The 21105-nt window shown below is 48.6% G+C and overlaps 3 protein-coding genes across 4 annotated transcripts; 2 read left to right on the forward strand and 1 right to left on the reverse strand.

Annotated features, from left to right (window-relative positions):
* The first annotated feature begins 246 nt into the window (after positions 1 to 246).
* Positions 247 to 14570, forward strand: slc38a10 (solute carrier family 38 member 10). Of its 2 annotated transcripts, none has more exons than XM_067244899.1 (17): positions 247 to 397; positions 625 to 914; positions 1179 to 1296; positions 1501 to 1546; positions 1665 to 1758; positions 1970 to 2113; positions 2763 to 2887; positions 6780 to 6882; positions 7153 to 7335; positions 7533 to 7644; positions 8675 to 8781; positions 8866 to 9013; positions 10130 to 10309; positions 10506 to 10976; positions 11106 to 11195; positions 12091 to 12228; positions 12325 to 14570. In XM_067244899.1, exons 2-17 carry the CDS (start codon positions 819 to 821, stop codon positions 13506 to 13508), a joined length of 3339 nt encoding a protein of 1112 aa, XP_067101000.1. In that variant the 5' UTR covers positions 247 to 397; positions 625 to 818; the 3' UTR covers positions 13509 to 14570. The 2 variants fall into 2 exon arrangements, with proteins under 2 accessions (XP_067101000.1, XP_067101001.1); XM_067244900.1 differs by lacking the exon at positions 2763 to 2887 and adding an exon at positions 3656 to 3780.
* Positions 14571 to 14573: 3 nt separating this feature from the next.
* Positions 14574 to 15780, reverse strand: ndufaf8 (NADH:ubiquinone oxidoreductase complex assembly factor 8). The gene is made up of 3 exons (XM_067244901.1): positions 15495 to 15780; positions 15123 to 15236; positions 14574 to 15032 (listed from the first exon to the last, which is right to left on the reverse strand). The coding sequence occupies exons 1-3, from the start codon at positions 15573 to 15575 to the stop codon at positions 15012 to 15014; spliced, it is 216 nt and encodes a 71-aa protein (XP_067101002.1). The 5' UTR covers positions 15576 to 15780; the 3' UTR covers positions 14574 to 15011.
* A 217-nt stretch (positions 15781 to 15997) lies between these two features.
* tepsin (TEPSIN adaptor related protein complex 4 accessory protein) lies at positions 15998 to 21104 on the forward strand. Its single transcript, XM_067244655.1, has 13 exons — positions 15998 to 16070; positions 16439 to 16511; positions 16605 to 16696; positions 16879 to 16972; positions 17061 to 17128; positions 17209 to 17290; positions 17724 to 17795; positions 17916 to 18104; positions 18271 to 18457; positions 18557 to 18670; positions 18956 to 19034; positions 19117 to 19251; positions 19402 to 21104. Exons 1-13 carry the CDS (start codon positions 16032 to 16034, stop codon positions 20065 to 20067), a joined length of 1890 nt encoding a protein of 629 aa, XP_067100756.1. The 5' UTR covers positions 15998 to 16031; the 3' UTR covers positions 20068 to 21104.
* The last annotated feature ends 1 nt before the right edge of the window (position 21105 follows it).

Raw genomic sequence — 21105 nt, forward strand, 5'->3', positions numbered from 1 at the left:
GGCTTCACATGGTAAATCTGACAGATGAGTAGTCTAATCTGTATAATATTTCAATTTGAATTAAAAAGCACCATAGCCTCTTGTAATTCGTAGCTCGTGCAAAAGCCTTCAACCGTTGTAGTTCTGCCTAGCCCCTAGAGGGCAGGCAAGTTTTAAATACAAATTGAATCTAGTACCTCTTTTGTCCAATCGAGAGTTCTTGACTTGAATTCTCACTTCCTGGTTACGCGTTAAGGAAGTAGAATGGTAGCAAGCTGAAATTGTAGTTTACTTTATTATTACCATGAAAATAATACAATATCGTATTACATGACCGTAATGTCGAGATAACGGTCACATTTAAACGTACATGAAAGACGTAGAAGAGTCACAAAACCTACTGCCAGCCGTGGATATTGTGAGTTGCCTCAAACAAGTCTGCTACAGTACTGTACTGTAGCGACTAATTTCCTTGAATTAAACAGTTCCATCTGTTGATCGCTAGTAGTGTACTGTACCAAGCAGTCTAATGCCTTCATGTTGTTTTACATTGTAATTACCTACGCGCCGTAAACGGATAGTAGATGGATTGATAAAGCAGTCTACCTGTCTCTCTGATAACAGTACGTTTTATTTTTGTTATAGAGTGCCACGTCATTTACTTGCAAGACTGAGTGGGGCACACCCCTATAAAAGAAAAGCATTGGTTGGATTCGGGGAAAAAAAACTGAACTTCGCAACGTGGACTTTCACAAGTCCGTGGACGTTCCCTTCCTTCGTCATCTTACATCTTCTCAACAGTTTTTCTAATTCGGAGAAAAAAAGACTACCTGTCAAAGATGACAGCGGCGGCTTCAAACTGGGGGCTGATCATGAACGTGGTCAACAGTATTGTGGGAGTTAGCGTGCTCACCATGCCGTTCTGCTTTAAACAGGTAACTAACAGTTTCTGTTATGTTATCTCACACCTGTCACACTTTAAATACGGTCCATGATATGATAATATGTGACCTCTGTGAACCCAAACGTCAGCAGTAGAACATATGACTGTGTAATAATATTTCCCCTGCTCATGGCATGCCTACAAACGTCAATGCTGTGTTTGGCAGACAATATATTTTGATGCCCATAATTGTGAAGATTAAAGTCCCCCCTTTAATATTTCCCTCTTTCTTTTTTGTCTCCCTCCCATCCTCCAGTGTGGAATAGTGCTGGGAACTCTGCTCTTGTTCTTCTGCTCCTGGATGACTCACCAGTCCTGCATGTTCCTGGTCCACACAGCCAGCAACACCAAGCGCAGGACCTATGCTGGACTCGGTCAGTCCACACATCACAGGGCATCTCAATACTGACGCGCTGTCGTTTATCAATTCCACTAATTCCATTGTACAGTGATACATGTGATCCTGTCACTTTTTGGAGAGAGACAAGCACTTTGAGAGGGGCGTTACACTGTCCACCTTGGTGGGATGACTGTAGCCAAATGTCATACTAATATCCCTTTTATGCTTCTATCTGCAGCCTTCCATGCATACGGCAAACCAGGCAAAGCGCTGGTGGAGACCAGGTAAGCCTGACACTGTTCAGGTTGTCTCTTTACCTGAAGCCTCTGGCTAAACTCTGCATTATCGGAACCCAACTAAAGTGTGTGTGTGTATGTAATATGTGTATGTGTTTCTCTCCAGTATGATCGGTCTGATGTTGGGGACCTGTATAGCCTTCTATGTTGTCATCGCAGACCTGGGCTCCAACTTCTTTGCTCAGTTGATGGGCCTGCAGGTCAGACACAGCTGGCAGACTTACCACAGTCTAACCCTGACAACCTCAGCTTAATCATTTCCTCACATAAACCTCATGACAGACTCAAACATCACTTCCTCCTTGTAACCAATAAGCACCCTAGTCACACTCTTAACATTCACTTCCCGGGGGATGTCTCTCAGTTTGGATGTCCGACTTGATTGGTTAGAGCTCTCTTCCTGTCTCCTAGGTGACGTTTGGGTTCCGCGTGCTGCTGCTGGTGGCGGTGTCCCTGTTCATCGTGCTGCCCCTCAGCCTGCAGAGGAACATGATGTCATCCATCCAGTCCTTCTCTGCCATGGCTCTCATCTTCTACACGTTCTTCATGTTCACGGTGAGCCCGGCCTGTACACACACACGCTCTTTCCTGATATTCAAACACAGAGCTGTTTTTTCTGCTTTTGCAATGTTCAGTGCATCAGTTTTGTGTTTCTTGCATCGCTGCTGTAGCGTTAAATACGTGCTACTTTCATGGAGCTTGTAGTTGTGTTAGTCTATGTTAGTGTCCCTGCTCCAGGGTATGTCTGACCTCTGGTCTCATAGCCAGAGCAGGAGAGGGAGCTGTGGGGTGAGTCTGGCTCTAAGCCTGATCCAGTCCTGACCCAGACCAGACCAGTCCACACCACTAACCCTCTAACAGTGATATGTCTGCCTTCCCTCCCTCCCTGTTCTTTTCCTCTCCTCCCCTGTTCATCATGATTCTTTCCCTTGCTCCTCATCCACCTATTACATCCCTCCCTTATTTGTTCCTCCCTCTGTGTCCCTTGGGGCCTCTTTCTGCTCCTCTTTCCACCTTGTTCGGCCTCTCATTTCCTCCTCTGTGTCGTCCTTTCCTCTCATTTCCTCCTCCGTGTCTTCCTTTCCTCTCATTTCCTCCTCCGTGTCTTCCTTTCCTCTCATTTCCTCCTCCATGTCTTCCTTTCCTCTCATTTCCTCCTCCGTGTCGTCCTTTCTTCTTCCTCCTGCTGCTCCTGCTGCTGTAGATAGTCTTGTCTTCTCTACGTTATGGCCTAATCTCAGGCTCCTGGCTGGAGCGTGTACACCTGTGGCGTCTCAAGGGCGTCATTCAGTGCCTGCCAATTATCGCCACCACCTTCTGCTGTCACCCGTAAGTAACCATGGCAACCACAGCGACCTCTCCCAACCTCAAGGAAACTTGGATGCTGAAGGGGAGGGGGGGGGTCTGAAATGTTCACCTCTTGTCGCATATCAGGCCCCTCTGTCCTTCTCTACTCATCTCCACACTAGGATTTCATCCCATTAGTTTATGTTTCCAGGTGTGTGTGTGCGTGCGTGTGTGAGACAGTGGTGGCTAGAGTACTGGGACAGAGGGCTGCTGAAACAAATCTGTACCCTACCCTCATCTGATCTGCTCAACCATTCAACCACCCCCCTTTAACCTACACCCCACATCCAGGATAGGTTATCTGAACCTGGGAAGGAGAGACCTGGAGGGGTAGGGGTGCTGCTGGAGGACTGTGGCTGAGATTCTAGGATTGAGAAACCTAAAGACAGGGAATACCATGCTGACCAAAGAACCGTGATAGTACTGGTAGTTTTCCCCTTGTTCAGTCATCCACGGCCTGAACAGAAAGCGCTCCTATAGATTCATTGACTTCTATGAGGCTTATAGGTGTCTGTCAGCTTGGGATTTCCTGTGTTGTGTTTTTCCTCAACTGTATGGGCACGATTTCTCCTCTTTCCGTATCCCCTCCTCTTATTCTCTCATTCACAACCAGCCCTCGGCATGGGCTCCTCTCTTCCTCCTCCTCCTCCTCCTCCTCCTCTTCCACTCCCCCCCTCCCTACCCCCAACCCTTTTCTTGGTACATGCCGTAACCATTCCCCCTGTCCCTGCTCTTCCCCCCCTCCCCCAGATGGTGCTGTCCTCGTTCAAACACGGGCTGCTGGGCGGCCATTGGCTAGGGCGGGTCAGTTTGGTGCGCTGGGAGGGGGTGTTTCGCTGCCTGCCCATCTGTGGCATGGCCTTCGCCTGTCAGTCGTAAGTACCAACTCCACGGCTACGCCCCCCCCCCCCCCCTCCCCCCTCCCTCTCTGCCCAAGAAGAAACCGCGGAACCACAGTTCTTAGAACCGTACCAACATTCTAAGAACTGTAGGCTGGTAGAATTTAGGGGCAGATTGGGCTTTGCTCTCGGATCCAGGGGTCATGACGGGCCTAGCTGATGTTGCATGAGCAAGTGTGCTGCATGAGGGCTTGACCCTGTAGACTAAACCTGAGTGTCCAGGCTAGTGACTTGTTGTCATTACACCCCTCTCACACCCAGAACCAGTGTTCTACCTACTATATTTGAAGTGGACTGAATTCATGTCCCTTTCATTCTAAATGCAAGTAATGACCATGTTACCTCCGTTTATAGCAAAGACCAGTTTGGAAAACGAGAATTACTGTTCTAACATCGCTAAAAGCCTGACAGCAGAGAAGTTTAGGATCTTGCCAGCTCTCTTTTTCCACATGCTTCTTGTTTGGGCTGTGTAACGGTTATATTACGTCATGAGGAGGAATTGCTATGAGTATTATCCCGGGCTCCTTGTCTTCAGTATTTAGTAATGGAGCAGGGTTTGACACAAGCTTTATTGCATGTTTGACCTGAATACCCCTCCACACCCACTAGTGAACATGTACCCGTTCAGACCAGTAACCAGCCTGTGGTATCTGGGTTGGTACTGTAGGTCACTGAAAGGGGTAGAACAATGTGGAAAGGGAGGAGGAATTTGGAGATGTATTCCTGAAAAGGATGGGGGGATTAAGGTTGGGGTGGGGTTAAGGATAAGCTTCTTGCACTTTCTTGCCTAACCAATCAGCTTTTGCATCCCTGCCTGGTAGTTGACAGATACCTCAGCTGGATTTAACTACTTCCTGTCACCTGACATTTTACAGGCTCAAAGCCAGGTCCAATATCAAGCAATAACAAGTCAAGTTCTCTGTGCTAGTGTTTTGAGTATGGCCTTAGTATTGTTTTAATTTATAATCAGCATATGGACGGATACCTCTGCCCCCTACCCCACCCTCCACCCTAATATTTATGGCCTAATCCCCTCCCCGTCACTCTCTTTCTCCATCCATCCATCCCTCCATCTTCACGTCCATCTGCATGCTCTATTGCTGCTTCCTCTGTCCTCTCATCGCCATGGCGCCTGGGCTGGGGGTGGGTTCTAAAGGATGGAGGTGTTTGGGTGTATGGGTTTATGCTATATTCAAGCATGTAATGGTGTTGGTGGGGGCGGTTTGGGGCCAGATGTTTGGTGGGGGGGGGGGGGGTTTGGGTGTTGGTGGGAGTTTGAGGATGAGGTGCAGACTGGTTGGTTGTGTGTGTTTTGTGTGTGAGGTAGGTGTTGGGTGAGAGTGACTGTGGTGCTGGGCCTGGAACGAGACTTTAATTACTCTTAACTGCTCTGAGGCAACACTATGTAACTGTAGGGGCGTGTGTGTGAGAAACGGTGTGTGTTGTGTGTGTTATGTAAGTGTGTGTGTGTCCCACAAGTGATGAGTGATATTTGGCAGAGTGTGTTGTTGGCCTGTGGTCAGCCAGAGCAGGACTCAACGCTGCTTTAGCCAAACCACCAATCAACCGCCTGGACGGCAGCCATCTTGAGACAGGCTGGTGTATTCACATGCTGATTAAGCAGCTTTCAACACATTCGATTTTTATTACATTTATTAAAAGTGTTTACTTTCAGTTAAAAGGAGACCTAACATCACTATTACGAAAGATGGTGTGGTGGTTTCTCAAGGGGGTGTGGAGAGAAGAGAACGGGAGAGGTGAGGCGAGGCGAGGGGATAGGAAAGAAAGAGTGAGTTGAGAAACGAGAGTAGGGATACAAGAAAATGGGTGATGAGGGGAGGTGGGTAAAGCGGAAGTTAGAGGTGTTACACAGACAGTCCTAAAGAACCAGTCTCACCTCTCTCCTATACTAAATGGCCTTGAAGGACCAATGACATGCAGTTGTCTTTGTGACACACACATTTTTTTTTTAAAGAGCGAACGTGCTCCTGTTGGCTCTTAGTTTGCTATGCTGGAAGTGTGACAAGGACGGTGTGAGTTGCACTGGTCTTTCAAGACCACGTAAACCAGGGGACAGGAAGCAGCAGCAGCGGAGCGGGGCTGCTGAGGGCATGTTGAGTGTTTCAGCTCGCTCCTTGCAGTGTTGTTTTATTTGACCTCAGCTTGAGAGATTTACTGGTGCTCAGGTTTAAACAGCCTTGAAGAAAAGCACTGTGGGACAGGGTTAACTCATGAGAATAGGATAGAGGGAGGAAATGGAGGATGGAGGAAGAGGTGAGTGAGAGAGAATGAGAGAGAATGAGAGAGAGTGAGAGAGAGTGAGAGAGAGTGAGAGAGAGTGAGAGAGAGGGAGAGAGAGGGAGAGAGAGGGAGAGAGAGGGAGAGAGAGAGAGAGAGAGTTCTCTCTTGCTCTTTTTTTTCTTCACTTCATGTGTAAGAGTGCAAAAGCACTGCAGAGAAAGTTTATAATGCTCTAAAAAACCCTGACAATGGCGGTGGCTGTAAATCCACAGTTTAATATGCTACTGGCCTTTCCCTCTGCTCAACAGACAGATACAAATACAAGCATGTAGACACACAAACAGACAGAAAGATGGATAGATAGAAATACAGGCATGTATTTCATGAACACACTCTGTTCCCTCTTGCCAAACACACATACACTCAACCCCAAACCACACACCAACATCCGCTAAGACACTTTCACACCTCCCAAAATAATACCTTAGAATTATTACATGAATTCCTTAAAACTGTTTAGTACCACTGCCTTTTAATGTTAAAATTGATCATCATAGAAAATGAATGTTGATCTGATTCAATGGAATTATCTGTAATGTTAGTTTATTTATTCTCTGAGACTCTTAAATATCTAATTACCAGTTAATTTGTCTTCAATATCTAAACCTTATCTATTTAGTCCTGTCTGATGTGGCATCTGGAGTGTGTGTGTGTGTGTCTTCATGGTCTCACAGGCAGGTACTGCCCACCTACGACCAGCTGGATGAGCCCTCTGTCAAGCGCATGTCCACCATCTTCACCTCCTCTCTGAACGTGGTCACCACCTTCTACATTACGGTGAGCACTGCGCACCGATGACCTCACTTCCTGTAGCTGGCACCAGTCTGACTGTGTTGAGAGTGAGAGTGAGTGAGTGAGTGAGTGAGAGTGAGAGAGAGAGTGAGAGAGAGAGTGAGAGAGAGAGTGAGAGTGAGAGAGAGAGAGAGAGAATATGCATCTGGATTTTAGAGGTTCATCTCTGCGTCCGTCTCTCCTCTCCCTCTCACCACCCTTTCTTCTCTTCCTCCTGCTGCCTCGCACGCCCCCCCCCCCCCCCCTCCTCCGCAGGTGGGCTTCTTTGGCTACGTCAGTTTCACGGAGGACATAGCCGGGAACGTGCTGATGAACTTCCCCTCCAACCTGGTGACGGAGATGATCCGGGTGGGCTTCATGATGTCTGTGGCCGTGGGCTTCCCCATGATGATCCTGCCCTGCCGACAGGCCATCAACACCATGCTCTTCGAACAGCAGGTACACTCCACAGGCACACACACACACACACATTCTCTTTCTCTCCGTTTACCCCATATGCACTCACTCATGCGCACACACACACACCCAAACGCAGAATGTATCCTAAAGCCCTAAGCTCCCCAGAACTGATGCTACTAAATGTAACTGGACCCCCCCCATATCTATCTCTCTGTCTCTCTCTCTCTATGTACTAGCAGAAGGATGGGACGTTTGCTGCTGGGGGCTATATGCCTCCTGTGCGCTTCAAGTTGATCACCCTCTGCATCGTCTTTGGCACCATGCTGGGGGGCATCCTCATCCCCAACGGTTTGTGTGTTTGTTTGTGTGTGTGTGTGTGTGTGTGTGTTTGACTGGTCCTTTACTTTGGCACAGGGAGTGTATCCAATATGCTGTGAAGAGTATGGCCGGCAAGGGAGGGGTGTGTGTGTGTGTGTGTGTGTGTGTGTGTGTGTGTGTGTGTGTGTGTGTGTGTGTGTGTGTGTGTGTGTGTGTGTGTGTGTGTGTGTGTGTGTGTGTGTGTGTGTGTGTGTGTGTGTGTGTGTGTGTGTGTGTGTGTGTGTGTACTAGGTGTTTGTGTGACTAAGGTCTTTGAGGTGCATGTGTTCTTTTATGTGGGCTGCATAGCTGAAGCTCTTTACGACGTGTATGAATATGACTTTACAGCCCAGTGACTGTCACACTCCAACACAGTCCCTAAATCAGAACCCTGGACCCACAGACAGCGAGATGGGGCTATTATTCTCCCAGACACGTCCACACACACTTTTAGACACACACACACACACAGCCTGATGGCTTCTTTACACTTTCTTTTTCTGGATTTTGCACACATACTCACGTGCACACACCTGCTCACCGCGAGTGGGGATGTAGGTGTGAAGGTTAGTGTTAGTTTGTATGTTTTATTCATACCGTAGAGGGAAACACACACACACACTCCTGTGCTGGTGTTTGGCCATGCTGTGTGTGTCTAATCAGCCTAATAGAGCAAGGACAAGGAGGGAGGGACTCAGGGACGACAACAGACACTAAATCCGAGAGACAATATGGTGTCCGTTCTCTGGATGAGGGATGGGCCCGGGCCCTGCGCCCAGCCCAGGGGAGGGGGGTGGAGATGGGGCAGACTGCCCAGGGGAGAGCGGTGGAGATGGGGCAGACTGCCCAGGGGAGAGTGGTGGAGATGGGGCAGACTGCCCAGGGGAGGGAGGGGGTGGGAGGGAGGGAGGGGGTTTGGTAGCTCCAAGGTTGGTACACCCAGGGGACAGGGAGGTTAGGCTGGATTTGGTGTAGGATAGAGTTGGTCGTTTTCATTTGTTCTTCTTCCTCTCCCTCTCAGTTGAGACCATCCTGGGTCTGACTGGAGCCACCATGGGCAGTCTTATCTGCTTCATCTGCCCGGCACTCATCTACAGAAAGATCCAGAAGAACGGCCTCACTGCACAGGTAACACACACACACACACACATCTATACACAGTAATTCAGCCAAACAAACGGGCTCTGACTAATGCACCCCCTCCTCTTCTAGCTGGTGCTGTGGGTGGGCCTAGGGATTCTCCTGATCAGCACCTTCACCACGCTGTCAATCTCATCTGAGCCCGCCCCCCGCCGCATCCAACCTCCGCCTCCACCCGCCCCAAACAGGGATTACCTCCAGCACAACATTAAACTGCCCGGTACAGAAGACACACACACACACAAACAATGCTTAGCACACGCACACATCCTAGACACAGTACGGACAGACCCCATGCATGTTTTGTTTTGGAGAAAGGGGTGGATGGAGAGCATGAGTTAAAAGGTGATAAGAAGATGGAAAACAGGAACGGGGGGGAGGGGGGGGGAAGGAGTGTTCTTTGTTTCTCAGAGGAAACGGAGAGGAAGGAGACAAAGTGAGATGGAGACTGACAGACAGGGGTAGCCTGCTAGATAACCTCTTGATAATATCTAAGAGAAGCACTGTTTGATGGGAAGAGATTGATGCCCTTCAAACTCCACTGGTTTCTCATTTCCCAATAAACCGTTCCTTTCTCCCTACGCTCCTCTCCCCTCTCCCTCCTTCTCTTGTCTTCCCTCGCCTCTCGCTCTCCCTTTTCCCCCGCCTCTCCTCCTTGCCCCTCACACCCTGTACACAACCTGCACCCCAACCTCTTCCCCCCTCCGCTGTGGCAGCTGGGAGATGCTTACTATCTGTCTGCAACTGACAGAGAGATGAGATGGGGGAGACGTAGAGGGAGGGATGGTTCAGGGTTGCAGAGGAGAGGAAGACAGAGATGAGGTGTGTGTGCGTGTTGGGACCGGGGGGGGGGGGGGGGGGGGGGGGGGGGGGGGGGGGCAGACATCTATTTTCCACCTAGTGCATCTCGAGAGCGAGAGTCCCAAAGCAGAACAAGGACCTCGTCCTCTCTCCTAATCTCTCCTCATCCACCCATGCCTTCTCTTTTTCCTCTTCTTTTTTTCCCCCCAGCCTTTCTCTCCTCTGTCTTTGTCCCCCTCCCCCTGTGACTGAAGTCTACCGTGGCCATCCTCCACACCTGTTTCCTTTTCCTGTTTATTGCTGCGGAAGTGTGATTCCGTCTCTCGCTCTCTTATTGTTTCCCCTTTCAGCTGGCTTCTCTTTGTGCCCCCCCACACCCCCCGCTCGCTCACTCTGTCTCTCAACATCTCTATCATCCGTGTCAGAAGCTTGGCTCTCTGCTGCCACCTAGTGTAACTTCCATTCCGGCCCGCTGTTCTCCCAGTCGGTGTGTCTGCAGTTGGACTGGGCTACATTGTGTTTGGTCTCTCTACAGAGAAGCCCCTGGTGAAGAAGCCCGCTGAGGGGGTGGAGCGGCCCAAGCCCCCTGCAGATGGTGGGGCGGGTGTTGTCCGACAGGAGGAGAGGAACAAGCCAGAGCCCCCCCAGATCAAAGGACCGGTAGAACCAGAGCGGAAGAAGGAGGCGGAGGTGCAGCTGGACAGACCTGAAGCTGGTAAGAAACCTTGGAGAACCCTTATGAAACCAGGGGTAGAACCCTCAACGCTGGAGAACTGAGGATACAACCTAGTCCAGGTTGATGGTACCTAGATCTCTACAAACCATCAAGCAAGAGTGGAGTGCAGTTTGGGCTTCATTGAAACGATGCTGAAGGAAATGTGTCCCATAGTGTGTCTTGTCTGTGTGTCTAGGTGTGGCAGTGCCAGAGAAGGAAGCCCACAGACACGAACCGCCCATCCCTCATGATGAGGTTCTGATAGACGAGAGGAAGAACGCAGCCGAGCTGGCGGAGGAGAAGAATCCTGTTCCAGGAGGAGGGAAAGAGGAGGAGGAGGAGGAGGAGTCTCAGGGGGATGTGGAGCCAGGGGCGGGGCTTTCACAGGAAGTCGACGACAAGAAGAAGAAGAAGGAGGAAGAAGAAAAGGAGGAGGAGAAACCGAAGCCTGTGGTGGTAAAGAAGAAGGAAGTGGAGGCGGGCGTGGTGGAGTCCAATGAGGTGCTGGAGAAACCTGAAGCGGGGAAAAAGCAGGAAGTACCCCGAATGAAAGACGAGGATAGAGCTGCCCCTGTGAAAGAGGTGCATGCTGGGAATGATCCTGTGGCCGTTGCTGCTGTGGCGCAGGCTGATGATGCGGACAAGGCCGCAGAGGCTGCTAGGAAAGGTGATCTTAAAGTTCAATCTGAAGTTGAATCAGACATTGTCTTAAAACCACCTCCATCTGTCATCTGTCCTTAACCGTGGTCGTAGTGTTGACATTGTCCCCTGACCCCTCTGACCCTGTGCCATCTAGGTGGTGAAGTGCCACCTGCTGAAGCAGAGCATCGTGGGCCACCAGAGGGGGCAGATGGGAAGGAGGGAGGGGCGGAGGACAAGATGGAAGGTGAGTGAACAGAGGAGGATAGGCAGTGCTATATAACTATAGAGTCGGTCAAAAGAACAGGCCTGGACCTTTTAGACCTGGGAGACGTGGATGTGTGCATGATCTCAACAGCCTCTCTCTGATCTCCCTGTGGCTCTGTATGTCTGGGATGTATGCTCTCCTCTCTGATCTCCCTGTGGCTCTGTATGTCTGGGATGTATGCTCTCCTCTCTCTGATCTCCCTGTGGCTCTGTATGTCTGGGATGTATGCTCTCCTCTCTCTTATCTCCCTGTGGCTCTGTATGGCTGATGTACGCCTGTCTGAGACGGGGTGCTCATTCGGTCAGGGCTCTGCCATCTGAAGATAGTCAACCAAGAAGCTGTGGAGGATAGAATGAAGAAGGGATTGTTCTAGCATGTCCTTTCTCACCCTGGCTTGGCCTCGGCTTGATACACTGAGCAGCACTGTGGTTTCTATTCTTTTAACTTACCTTTTTGCTTTTTTTCTCTTTGTCTATCTGTCCCTTTTCTTCTCTGCCGGGCTACTGTCACAGTGATAAAAAATCTGGTTGCAGGTATGACCTCGTCCTCTCCTTTATTTCCCTCCTTTTTCACCTCCCTCCTTTCAATGTCGCTGTCTCTCTGTTTTCTTGCGCACTGTCAATTCAGCCTCTCCCAGGCGTAGGAGGAAGTAACAAGCATCTTAGCACCCGTGTTGAAATCTTTGTCCCTGCATCTTTTATCTATCTATATAATCTATCTATCTTGTGTCCTGTGAGACTACCCATAGCTAGACCTCTCCCTCCCCTGGCCCTATAGAGTCTGGCCTTATCAAACTAATACTTTAACCAGTTTGACACCACCCCTCTCAATATCGATAATGATATGTTCTAACCCATGTTCTGCTTCACCGTAGAAGGTCAGTTGGACCATGCCATGCTGCTGCAGGTGATCAAGCAACAGCAGGAACAGCAGAAGAGGCTGCTAGACCAGCAGGAGAAACTACTGGCTGTCATACAGGAACAGCACAAGGAGATTCATCAGAAACAACCAGGTACTCACACACACACACACACACACACACTCAGACAAACACCTGTGCATACAGATGACCTCACATACAGTTATTCACTCGTGTGTGTGTTGTCAGATGGTGCAGAGGCAGAGGTGGCAGAAGGAGTAGCAGCCAAGATCAAAGACTCATCCCAGGTTGGGGACCCCGCCGGAGCTGGAGATCCACCTGCTGGAGTGCTCGAGACGAACGTCCTGCCCGAGAATGAAGTACAGCCGGGGGCAGGAAAGGTAGAGGACCCAAAACAGGCTGTGGTGTCAGCAGTGGAGGCCCAGAAGGAGAGAGAGGTGGGTGCCCGGGGGGTGCCACTGGGGGGGCCGAGGGAAGACCCAGTCCAGGCCAAGCCCAAGGACCAGCTAGGCCAGCTTGGAGAGGGAGACACAGCCCTGGATCGGGAGAAGGAGAAGCTGGAGAGGGAGAAGCTGGAGAGGGAGAAGCTGGAGAATGCCATGGCAGAGGGAGAAAGGATCAAGAAGGAAGTGAAAGCCAGGGTGGAGAAGGAGCGTGTGGAGAGAGAGAAAAGAGAGAAGCTGGAAAAGGAGCAGGAGATGGAGAAGATGAGGCTGGAGAAGGAGAGAGCGGAGAAGGAGAGAGCGGAGAAGGAGAGAGCGGAGAAGGAGAGAGCGGAGAAGGAGAGAGCGGAGAAGGAGAGAGCGGAGAAGGAGAGAGAGGAGAAAGAAAATCTGGATAGGGAGAGAGCGAAGAAGGAAAAACTGGAAAGGGAGAGAGAGGAGTTGGAGGAGCAGAAGGCAAAACAGGCTGAGGTGGAAAGGGTTGTTCAGGCCAAGGAGGCTGCTGAGGCTGAGGTCGTGGCTGGGGCTGAGCAGGGAGCAGAACCACCACCTGCCAAGAAGGGGGGTCGTGACCTGAAGGAGAGAGCAGCCCGAGAGAGTGACTCTAGAGGAGTTTCAGAGGAGGGCCCCAAACCTCCCCGCCCCCAGGAAAATGCTAGAGACCAGGCAGACACGGACCTGAGGAGGAGACGCAGGGCGCTGGGAGCTGAAGGAGCTGCTGGGGAGGCTCGGGTGTCCAGAGGAGGGGGGCTGGAGCCCCTGCTAGACTTGGGGGGGTCGGACCTCCATGCAGCCCTGGAGGGGCAGCTCCTGAGGGGAGCTCTGGTACACACACGCCAGATCAAACAGACTTCAGACCCAGAGTATGAAGAGGGTCTGGTGGGGCTGGTCCTGCACACCCTTCCAGCCTCTCTGCCGGTCTCCATGACCCATCCTGAGACACAGTCAGACCAAATGGACCCTCTGTGAGACTGGGCTGAGCTTCTTCTAGGTGACAGGGACTAGGCTGTCCCTTCCTCTTGCGTTCTGTCACTTCCTCTTTTCTGGTATTATTCTTATTCTTCAACCGTGTCTTTCATAGTGCTTTAATTAGAAGATAATGCAAGGTAATCTATGGATATTTCAGGAATTATATAATATTAAAGATTTGGCTATTAATGTATATTATTCTACCTTACATACAAAGTCTATTTGAATATATATTTGAATGTAAATATTAACTTATTAATAAGAGAGAGGGGGGGGTGGAGTTCAAGGCTTGAATGCTGAATTGTTTATTGCTATGCAAAGACCATTTTTGGTTTGTGGATGCTGTGTACCTCCTACAAGCTGACTGACTGTATTGCAGTCACTTTATTTCCCATGGTGTTTCTCAGTTTTCTGCTTTCATGTTTTCATTTTACAAATATTGTAATTATTTTCTATCCTCTAAAGATTGTGTTTTATATCAATTGTATCATGTTTGTAAAATGTGAATTCCTATGTAAAACAGCATATCTTGAGAATTGTACATTGCCTTTCTGTTCATTTAAAATCTAAATGTATTAAGTTCAAGGCAAAAACAAGATACTTTCTCCTGCTGTAGCTGTATATTCTAGCCCCATCTTACGCACACTGCATTGCAATGTCCCTTTAGAAAGTTCTGATTAAGATACTGAGTTCCATACCAAACGTTACTCTCCACTGGTGCCTTACCTTTATGCTGCAGAAGTGATGTTGACAACAGTATTTAAATGTGGTCAAAGTTTGCAAATGTTTGGTCTTTCTGCCTGTGCATAGGCCTCTCCTTGTTAGTAGAGGGATTATTCAATGTCAAAATACTGTGTGTATTGGTTTGCTTGATAAAGTTGCTATACTTTTTGTATAATTTTGGAACACATGCTCTGTTGTAGGATTAGTTTTCTTTGCTTGTGGCTTTTCCCTTGTGTTACAGATGATACTGAAGAAAGGGGAAATTGAACTAAGGGTACTGCTTTGAACTGCTTTATTTCTAAAGACAGTTTTTTTATGTTGGAAATAAAGGTTTACAATGAGTTGAAATTGTAATCTTGATTTGTTTACACTAACACAATAAAAATAGGAATTTATTAAAAACTAGTACATTACAAAAATGCCACATTGGTGAACAAGCGCGCTGCATACTGACTGAAATAAGGGGACAATGTATGCAAGACAATAATGTGTCAGAAGCAGATGGTTGATAAGTCACCACTGTCTCAGTCCTTGCCAAGGTTTGAATGCCCATCTCCCCACTGGACAGACAGTGGTGCACCCAACATGTCACAGCAGAAAGAACCAGGCTTCTCTGCCCTTCCATTGTGAACTTCTGATTTATGAGACTTGACAAGAAACGGAGCAGCCATCTTGGCTCCTGACTGGTGATGATAATTGCGACAACCCCTTCATATGGGACTGGAACACAGTTGCAACTCAATGTTTCTACACAAGATTCAAGGTAGGACACTGGAGCAGCTACTTCACCCCCTTCTTTGCCTGTAAAACAATGAAATAAATGGTGTATGGACGAAAAACTGCAACATTCACATGACAGTTCAAACTGTAACGTAAACCAGTCGTACTTACGGCAGATATGAAACATGTCTTTAGTGCCTCAAACTCCTTCACACACATATCCTTCCTGAGTTCTTGTCTGCCTGCTGTGGTCGTGGAGGATACACACTTCCCATAGACTGCTGCCTGTATAACAAGGTGATGTCAAGGGTCAGTTATTTATGGGGGTCTTAGGTCAATGCTCAAACTAGAAAACTACACAACAGATGTTCACTGTGCAAGAAATAAGAAGCTCATACTCTAGACACTATTCTTTAACACAAGTTGCTAATTGGATTGTTTGCCTAACGTCGACTCGATTAAGGAATGTTCTCCTGCTTCTCAGTGAATCTTACATAAATAAACGTAACGTATCCAACTCGAGCGGTATACTGTCTATCTTACTTCTGCTGCACACTGAGCAAACAGCTCAGGGAACCTTCGCATTCTGTCACGACTCCGGGTCCATACGTTTGTCCCCGACATGACTACAACGAGTATCTCGTTATTCAAAGAGATGTTAGTAAATACGTGACGTTATCAAGAAGTGATATCTATACCGATGTAGCAAGCAATTGGCGAAGACTAGTTAATGAACTGTAAACATGACAAAACTAGCATAAACTTAAAGACAGTTGTTTATGAAAGACCACGGTATGCATCCTCCAGGACAGCGCCATGTTGTTGACCCTGTATCAGGAAGTGCCATGCTTCATGTTTGATTTTAACTAATATAAATGGCTCAACCCTACATCAATCAAGCTACGTATTCAATTGTAAGTCTTTTTATTGGTAGATAATATTATTTACGCATACAGATGGACAAATGAATCCATGTTGGTTTTGACGTATGGCTTCCAATTGGCTAGCTGTCACCGAGGGCTCCGCCTTCTGTCTATCCCGAGGAAGCGATGAGTAGCCTGAAGTCGAGAGTGCAACATCATGGCAACATTTATGGAGCGTCTGGCTTTTCTTCAAAACGTAGGTACCATTTTCTAAGGCGGTTAACTTAAGATACTATTTTGACATAACGTGAAAGTGTCCCAAACTATAAATAGTGTTTTAAATGTCTATACGCGCTGATTACAGTAGGCTGCGATCTAGGCTAGCTAGCTCGCCGCCAGCTTAACACACAGCGCCAGACTGTACACTCCCTATTTGTAAGATCATACGTGACATCCATCTGAGATCTTACAGAACGTTTTTTTTGGATAAATAGACTAAGAATGTAGGCGCCACAGACATGCACCTTTTTGCTGAGGATGGTGATAAGATGATCTCAAGCTAATTTCTAGCCAGATAGCTACCCAGTCCTCCAACTCATCATCACCTTACCTTCCCACTCCCAGGTGCCTACTCTGATGAAGGCCACGGCAGACGATGAGAACCCTTGTCCTGGCTACCTCTTCCAGGAAATAGGAAGTATCCTTCTTCCAGCCTCAGATATATCCATCCATCTATCCATGTATCTACCTATGTTCAGGTGATGTTGCCTTGACCCCATCTGACCTACAGAGATATCCCAGGAGTCACCAGGCTGTGGCCAGTGTCTGCTGGAGTATCTACTAGAGAGGCTGCAGGTGGACTCCTGCCACGTCAAACTGAAGGTGAACACAGTCTGGCTGGCCCCTGAATGCACTCAAATACCGCAGCTCATCTCACATATTAAATACAATTGTCATGTTATGAAGAGCGATATGGATTGTCATGGTCAAGGCAGCTTCATAGTGATATGCTACCGTCACGTCAAACCAAGCCCTCGCTGATTCCCAGCTTCTTTGACTCTCAGGTCCTGAAGCTCTTTGTCCACCTTTGTGGTCATGGATCTCAACCCTTCCTCACAGAGCTCAGACGAAACTCCACCTTCATCCAGCAGGCGGCTGGTGAGAGGACACTTGTTTACTACTCAGACAAAGACCTCCGGAGCTAGTCTTTGATATAGTTGCTTACTCTTTACGTGGTTTTCTTTAGTTTACAGTGGTCCTCCTGATCCTATCCATGGTACTGCTCTGTACCAGAAAGTAAGAACTACAGCACAGGTAAGCTATCGATCCCATCCATCACACACACACATACACACACACACACACACGCTGAGTTTGACTTCATCTGTCTCCAGGAGTTGGCCTCGTTGCTCTTCACAGATACAGGCTCCTCCCAGAACTGCCTTTCTCCATGCACACCAGCTACTCCCACCATGGGTGAGTCACATGATGATAATTATGATGATTAGAGCAATAATGTTGGCGATTGTGGTGATGAGGAAGAGACAAATGAGAGCTATAATGATGATAATGATAAAGGTGAAAGTGCTAAAAGTTATAATGATTCGTTTGGACATGTTAGTTAGGTTAAAAGTACCATATTACATGTGGTTGTCTGATGTAAGGTAGAAAGTTGTTGGCCAGTGCACAGTATCCTGGTGCACTACTGCTAATGACAGGCATCTGGCCACTGAACTATTCAACGTGACTTTAGTTGACTTAGCTCAGCAAGCCTCCTTATTGGTAAAAGGGGAGGAGGGTGACAGGTCTAAGAGGCAGATAGACAGTCAGAAACATGAATCCTTTTGATGACAGGAGGTTTGTGAGGATGAGTGCTTTTAGGAAGTCTGCTTCCTCTCTCTGTGTGAAGGTATGGGGTCAGAGTCGAGCCACAGGTCGGGGATGCAAGGTTTTGGCTACAGTCCCGGTAAGAGGGTGACAGGTGAGCAGCCACAGACACTTCCTGTATTATCTCTTACCTGTGCCATTGCAGTGTAACAACATCAGAATGTCAGATTAGCTGATTGGTCAAGCTTTGTGTGTGTGTGTGTGTTGCTGCCAGGCAGTGACACAATATTGGACAAGATCCAGAAAGCAGCAGAGGTGGTGGCGAGTGCTGTCCTGCCCCCCACCGAGCATCAGGGCATCCGTCTCCATGACAACCACTATCGGGCGGTGGCGGCGCCCGCTGCTCCCATCGAGGTGGCAGTGCCAGCCTGTGCCTACACCATGCCCCCCCATAAACCCAAAGGTATGACATCCTGAAGGTGTTTTGTTATAATCACTATAGTTACTGCCCCCTGTCTTACCTTCTTTGCAATTCTCTTTCGTCTCGATTCTCCTCTACCTTTTCATCTCCTCATTTCATCAATCTTCTCTTTCCCTCTCTCTTCCCCCATGCCCCTTCTTCTCCTCAGCATCCAAACGCTGTCCAGGGCAGGTGGGTGGGGGCTGGGAGGAGATTGACAGTGGCCACAGCTCCTCCCACAACTCTTCCCAGGAGAATGCAGCCAATAGTAGGGTTTCAGGAGGCGGGAGCAGCAAATCAGGTGGCACAGATAGCCAATCAGGAGCCAGTAGGGAGAGCGGGGACCTGTCAGAGCGGTAAGTCACACATTCCAAGTCTCTACAGTACCATGTCCTAATCCCCTTTATTTCAAGACTCTTTCTGACACTCTCCTCTCTCTCCCCTTCCCTCCCCAGGGTGGAGGCTATGCAGCTGGGGGACTGTGGCCAGGAGGTGGCACTGATAAGCAGACTGGTGGAGGGCTCCAGAGTCTTCCTGTCCAGAGAGGAGAGCCAGCACTTCATCAAGGAGTCAGTCTATACACATAATCATACTCTTACTTCAACAGCATTGTTTTATGGAGTCTGTACGTAGACTTTACTGTACTACAGTTACACCAAAAGACTGATGTACAGTAAAACCCTAAACCCACAAGTCCCCTTGATATCTTCCAAACGTGAACTTTGGAGGAAAATACGCTTCTACTGTCATTAGATGGTTGTAGAAGTTTCCAATACAGTGGATGTTAAGTCAGCAATGTTTTTGAGGGACTGCCATTGCTATGCGTTCAACTGTTTCTGTCTGTTTGTCTGCAGGTGCTCCATCCTGAACTGTGAGGTGGTGGTAGAGCTTCTCTCTCGCAGACTGCAAGATCCCTCAAACACAGTCCAGATGGTATGTCCCAGGAAACACTCCTGTACGCCTGTGTGATACACCTGCGTTTGTGTAACAGAACTTTAACCCTCCTCCCCTCCAGAGGGCACTCTGTGCTGTGGCTTGCCTCATGACCTCTGACCTCCTGTCTCTGGAGCAAATCCTCGGTGCGACCCAGCGGAGGTTGGCCCAGCTCAGCGAAGGATCCCCAGGACCAGTGGCCAACAAGGCCACCAAGGTATGGAGAGAGAGCAAATAAATTGTAAACATTGTATGAGAATTGTGAACTGTATTAGAAAAGTGAGAGTTAGATTTAGAGAAAAGAGGGGAGAAGACGCAAGTTACCCAGTCCGTCCCTGATGTTTTTCCTCTTCTCCACCCGCTACAGATCCTGCGGCAGTTTGAGGCGCTGATGGGCGGGGCTAAGTCTGCTGCCAGACGAGATGCAGCACCCGATAGTGTTCCTCCCTCTGCACCCTCATACTCCGCCCCCTTACTGCTAACACACCCTGTTGACTTCACCACCTCCCACCTGGAGAGTGACCCTCAGTCCAAACCTCCACCCCTGTTAACCCCCCCCCCTCCCATGCCTTGCCCTGAGGGGGACTACGGGAGGTCCCTCTACGATGACGAGGAGGACGAGGAGGAGGAAACACTCACTCCTCAGAATGACTATCCCCTGGAGGGGCCGACTGGCTCGAGGACTATGGAGCCACAACTCCCAGGTTTCCAGAATGAGAGGGGCGCTCTCCCGTTCCTCGAGCACCAGCCACAGCAGCCCTGCGTAGGCAGACTCTCTCTGTTCACTGGCATGGAGCTGGTGACCAGGCCCGGGTGTACCTTAGAGAGAGAGGGTGATCTGTGGACCAGAAGAGACAGGGTGGGGGTTGCGCAGAGGGACTCCAGGCAAAATTCAGGCTTTGCCTCAACCAACACAATGAACTCGCCACTCCTCTCTCCGGACGAAACTAGCGATGGCCCTCCCCTGCCCATGTGTGACATCCCACCCAGCAACATCCAATCAGTGTCTGCCTTCTCTTTCCTCAACCTTTGACCTAAGGTCCAGCAGAGGTTAAAGTGAGGATATTATCTTAGATATGTGTTATTGTGACCTCTCGCTCTTTATAGCAATATGGCGGACGGATGCAGAACTGCTTTTGCCTGTCCTGTCTCTTCCACAAGAGAAGGAGAAGTTGTCTGGCTTGATGGCTAGTTGTATGATGTGACAGTTCAGCTCCTGGGTCGGTTTACGTTTTTTGAGCTTCAGGTTACAGATGCTTTGACTCAGGACTCGTTTAAAGCCTGGGTCACACAGCCAATCTGAGAAGACATGGTCTCTTCTCATCCTATCGCTTATCATTTAATCTCAACTGGAATTAGTTGTAGTTTGGGTTCCAGGATTCAAAGGGCCTCTCTGGGCCATGTCAGAGACCTTGCTTGAATCTTCTGTGCTTATCTTGTCACACAAACGCCTCATATCCAGTTGAGATGAGTCCAGATCTTCTCAGATTTACAGCGTGACCCGTAGTTAAACTAACCCACTGTCACTATGCCTAGTCTACTCTACCATACACCCTTAACTTTTGTTTTGTATTTTGCACTACAATTAATATTTTGGCCTTGATTTATATAAATGTGTGTAGTACACGTGATTTATGAAAGACCTCCACTAACAGTGTAAACAGTACATGACATAATGATTTATGACTGTAATGGCTCCTTCTATTGATCCAGTGGCTGGGACTGGATTTAGAGCATGTGTCACAGATAGGTATCGGAGGAATGGATTCAGGTAGAGTTTCCATCTGCCATTACTATAACCATGCTCTCTCTCTGTGTGTGTGTGTGTGTGTGTGTGTGTACATGTGTAAGCATGCTTGTGTGTGTGTGCGTAAACATAACTACAGTTGGTTCAAAAGTAATGTGTCCTGGTATGAGGGGTAGAAAACCTTTCAGTTTATTTTTGTTTGTCTAAAGTTTGACAGAAGCCATGTTGTTGCACTCGTGAACAGCTGTGTGACATTAAAACATGCTGTAGTTCTGTTACAGCAACTGTACCAAAACAAGACTGTCCTGAAGGCATTTGGAATGA

This window comes from Osmerus mordax, chromosome 10 (genome assembly GCF_038355195.1).
Source record: "Osmerus mordax isolate fOsmMor3 chromosome 10, fOsmMor3.pri, whole genome shotgun sequence".
Taxonomy (NCBI): Eukaryota; Metazoa; Chordata; class Actinopteri; order Osmeriformes; family Osmeridae; genus Osmerus; species Osmerus mordax.

Coding starts and splice junctions, on each gene's coding strand:
- ndufaf8 (XM_067244901.1), bottom strand. CDS start 15,575: ATGTCGGGGACAAACGTATGGACCCGGAGTCGTGACAGAATGCGAAGG. Junction 15,237..15,494: donor TTGCTCAGTGTGCAGCAGAA/GTAAGATAGACA, acceptor CTTGTTATACAG/GCAGCAGTCTATGGGAAGTG. Junction 15,033..15,122: donor AGACATGTTTCATATCTGCC/GTAAGTACGACT, acceptor ATTGTTTTACAG/GCAAAGAAGGGGGTGAAGTA.
- slc38a10 (XM_067244899.1), top strand. CDS start 819: ATGACAGCGGCGGCTTCAAACTGGGGGCTGATCATGAACGTGGTCAAC. Junction 7,336..7,532: donor CCATGCTCTTCGAACAGCAG/GTACACTCCACA, acceptor TCTATGTACTAG/CAGAAGGATGGGACGTTTGC. Junction 12,229..12,324: donor GATTCATCAGAAACAACCAG/GTACTCACACAC, acceptor GTGTGTTGTCAG/ATGGTGCAGAGGCAGAGGTG.
- tepsin (XM_067244655.1), top strand. CDS start 16,032: ATGGCAACATTTATGGAGCGTCTGGCTTTTCTTCAAAAC. Junction 16,071..16,438: donor GTCTGGCTTTTCTTCAAAAC/GTAGGTACCATT, acceptor TCCCACTCCCAG/GTGCCTACTCTGATGAAGGC. Junction 18,105..18,270: donor GCCCCCCCATAAACCCAAAG/GTATGACATCCT, acceptor TCTTCTCCTCAG/CATCCAAACGCTGTCCAGGG.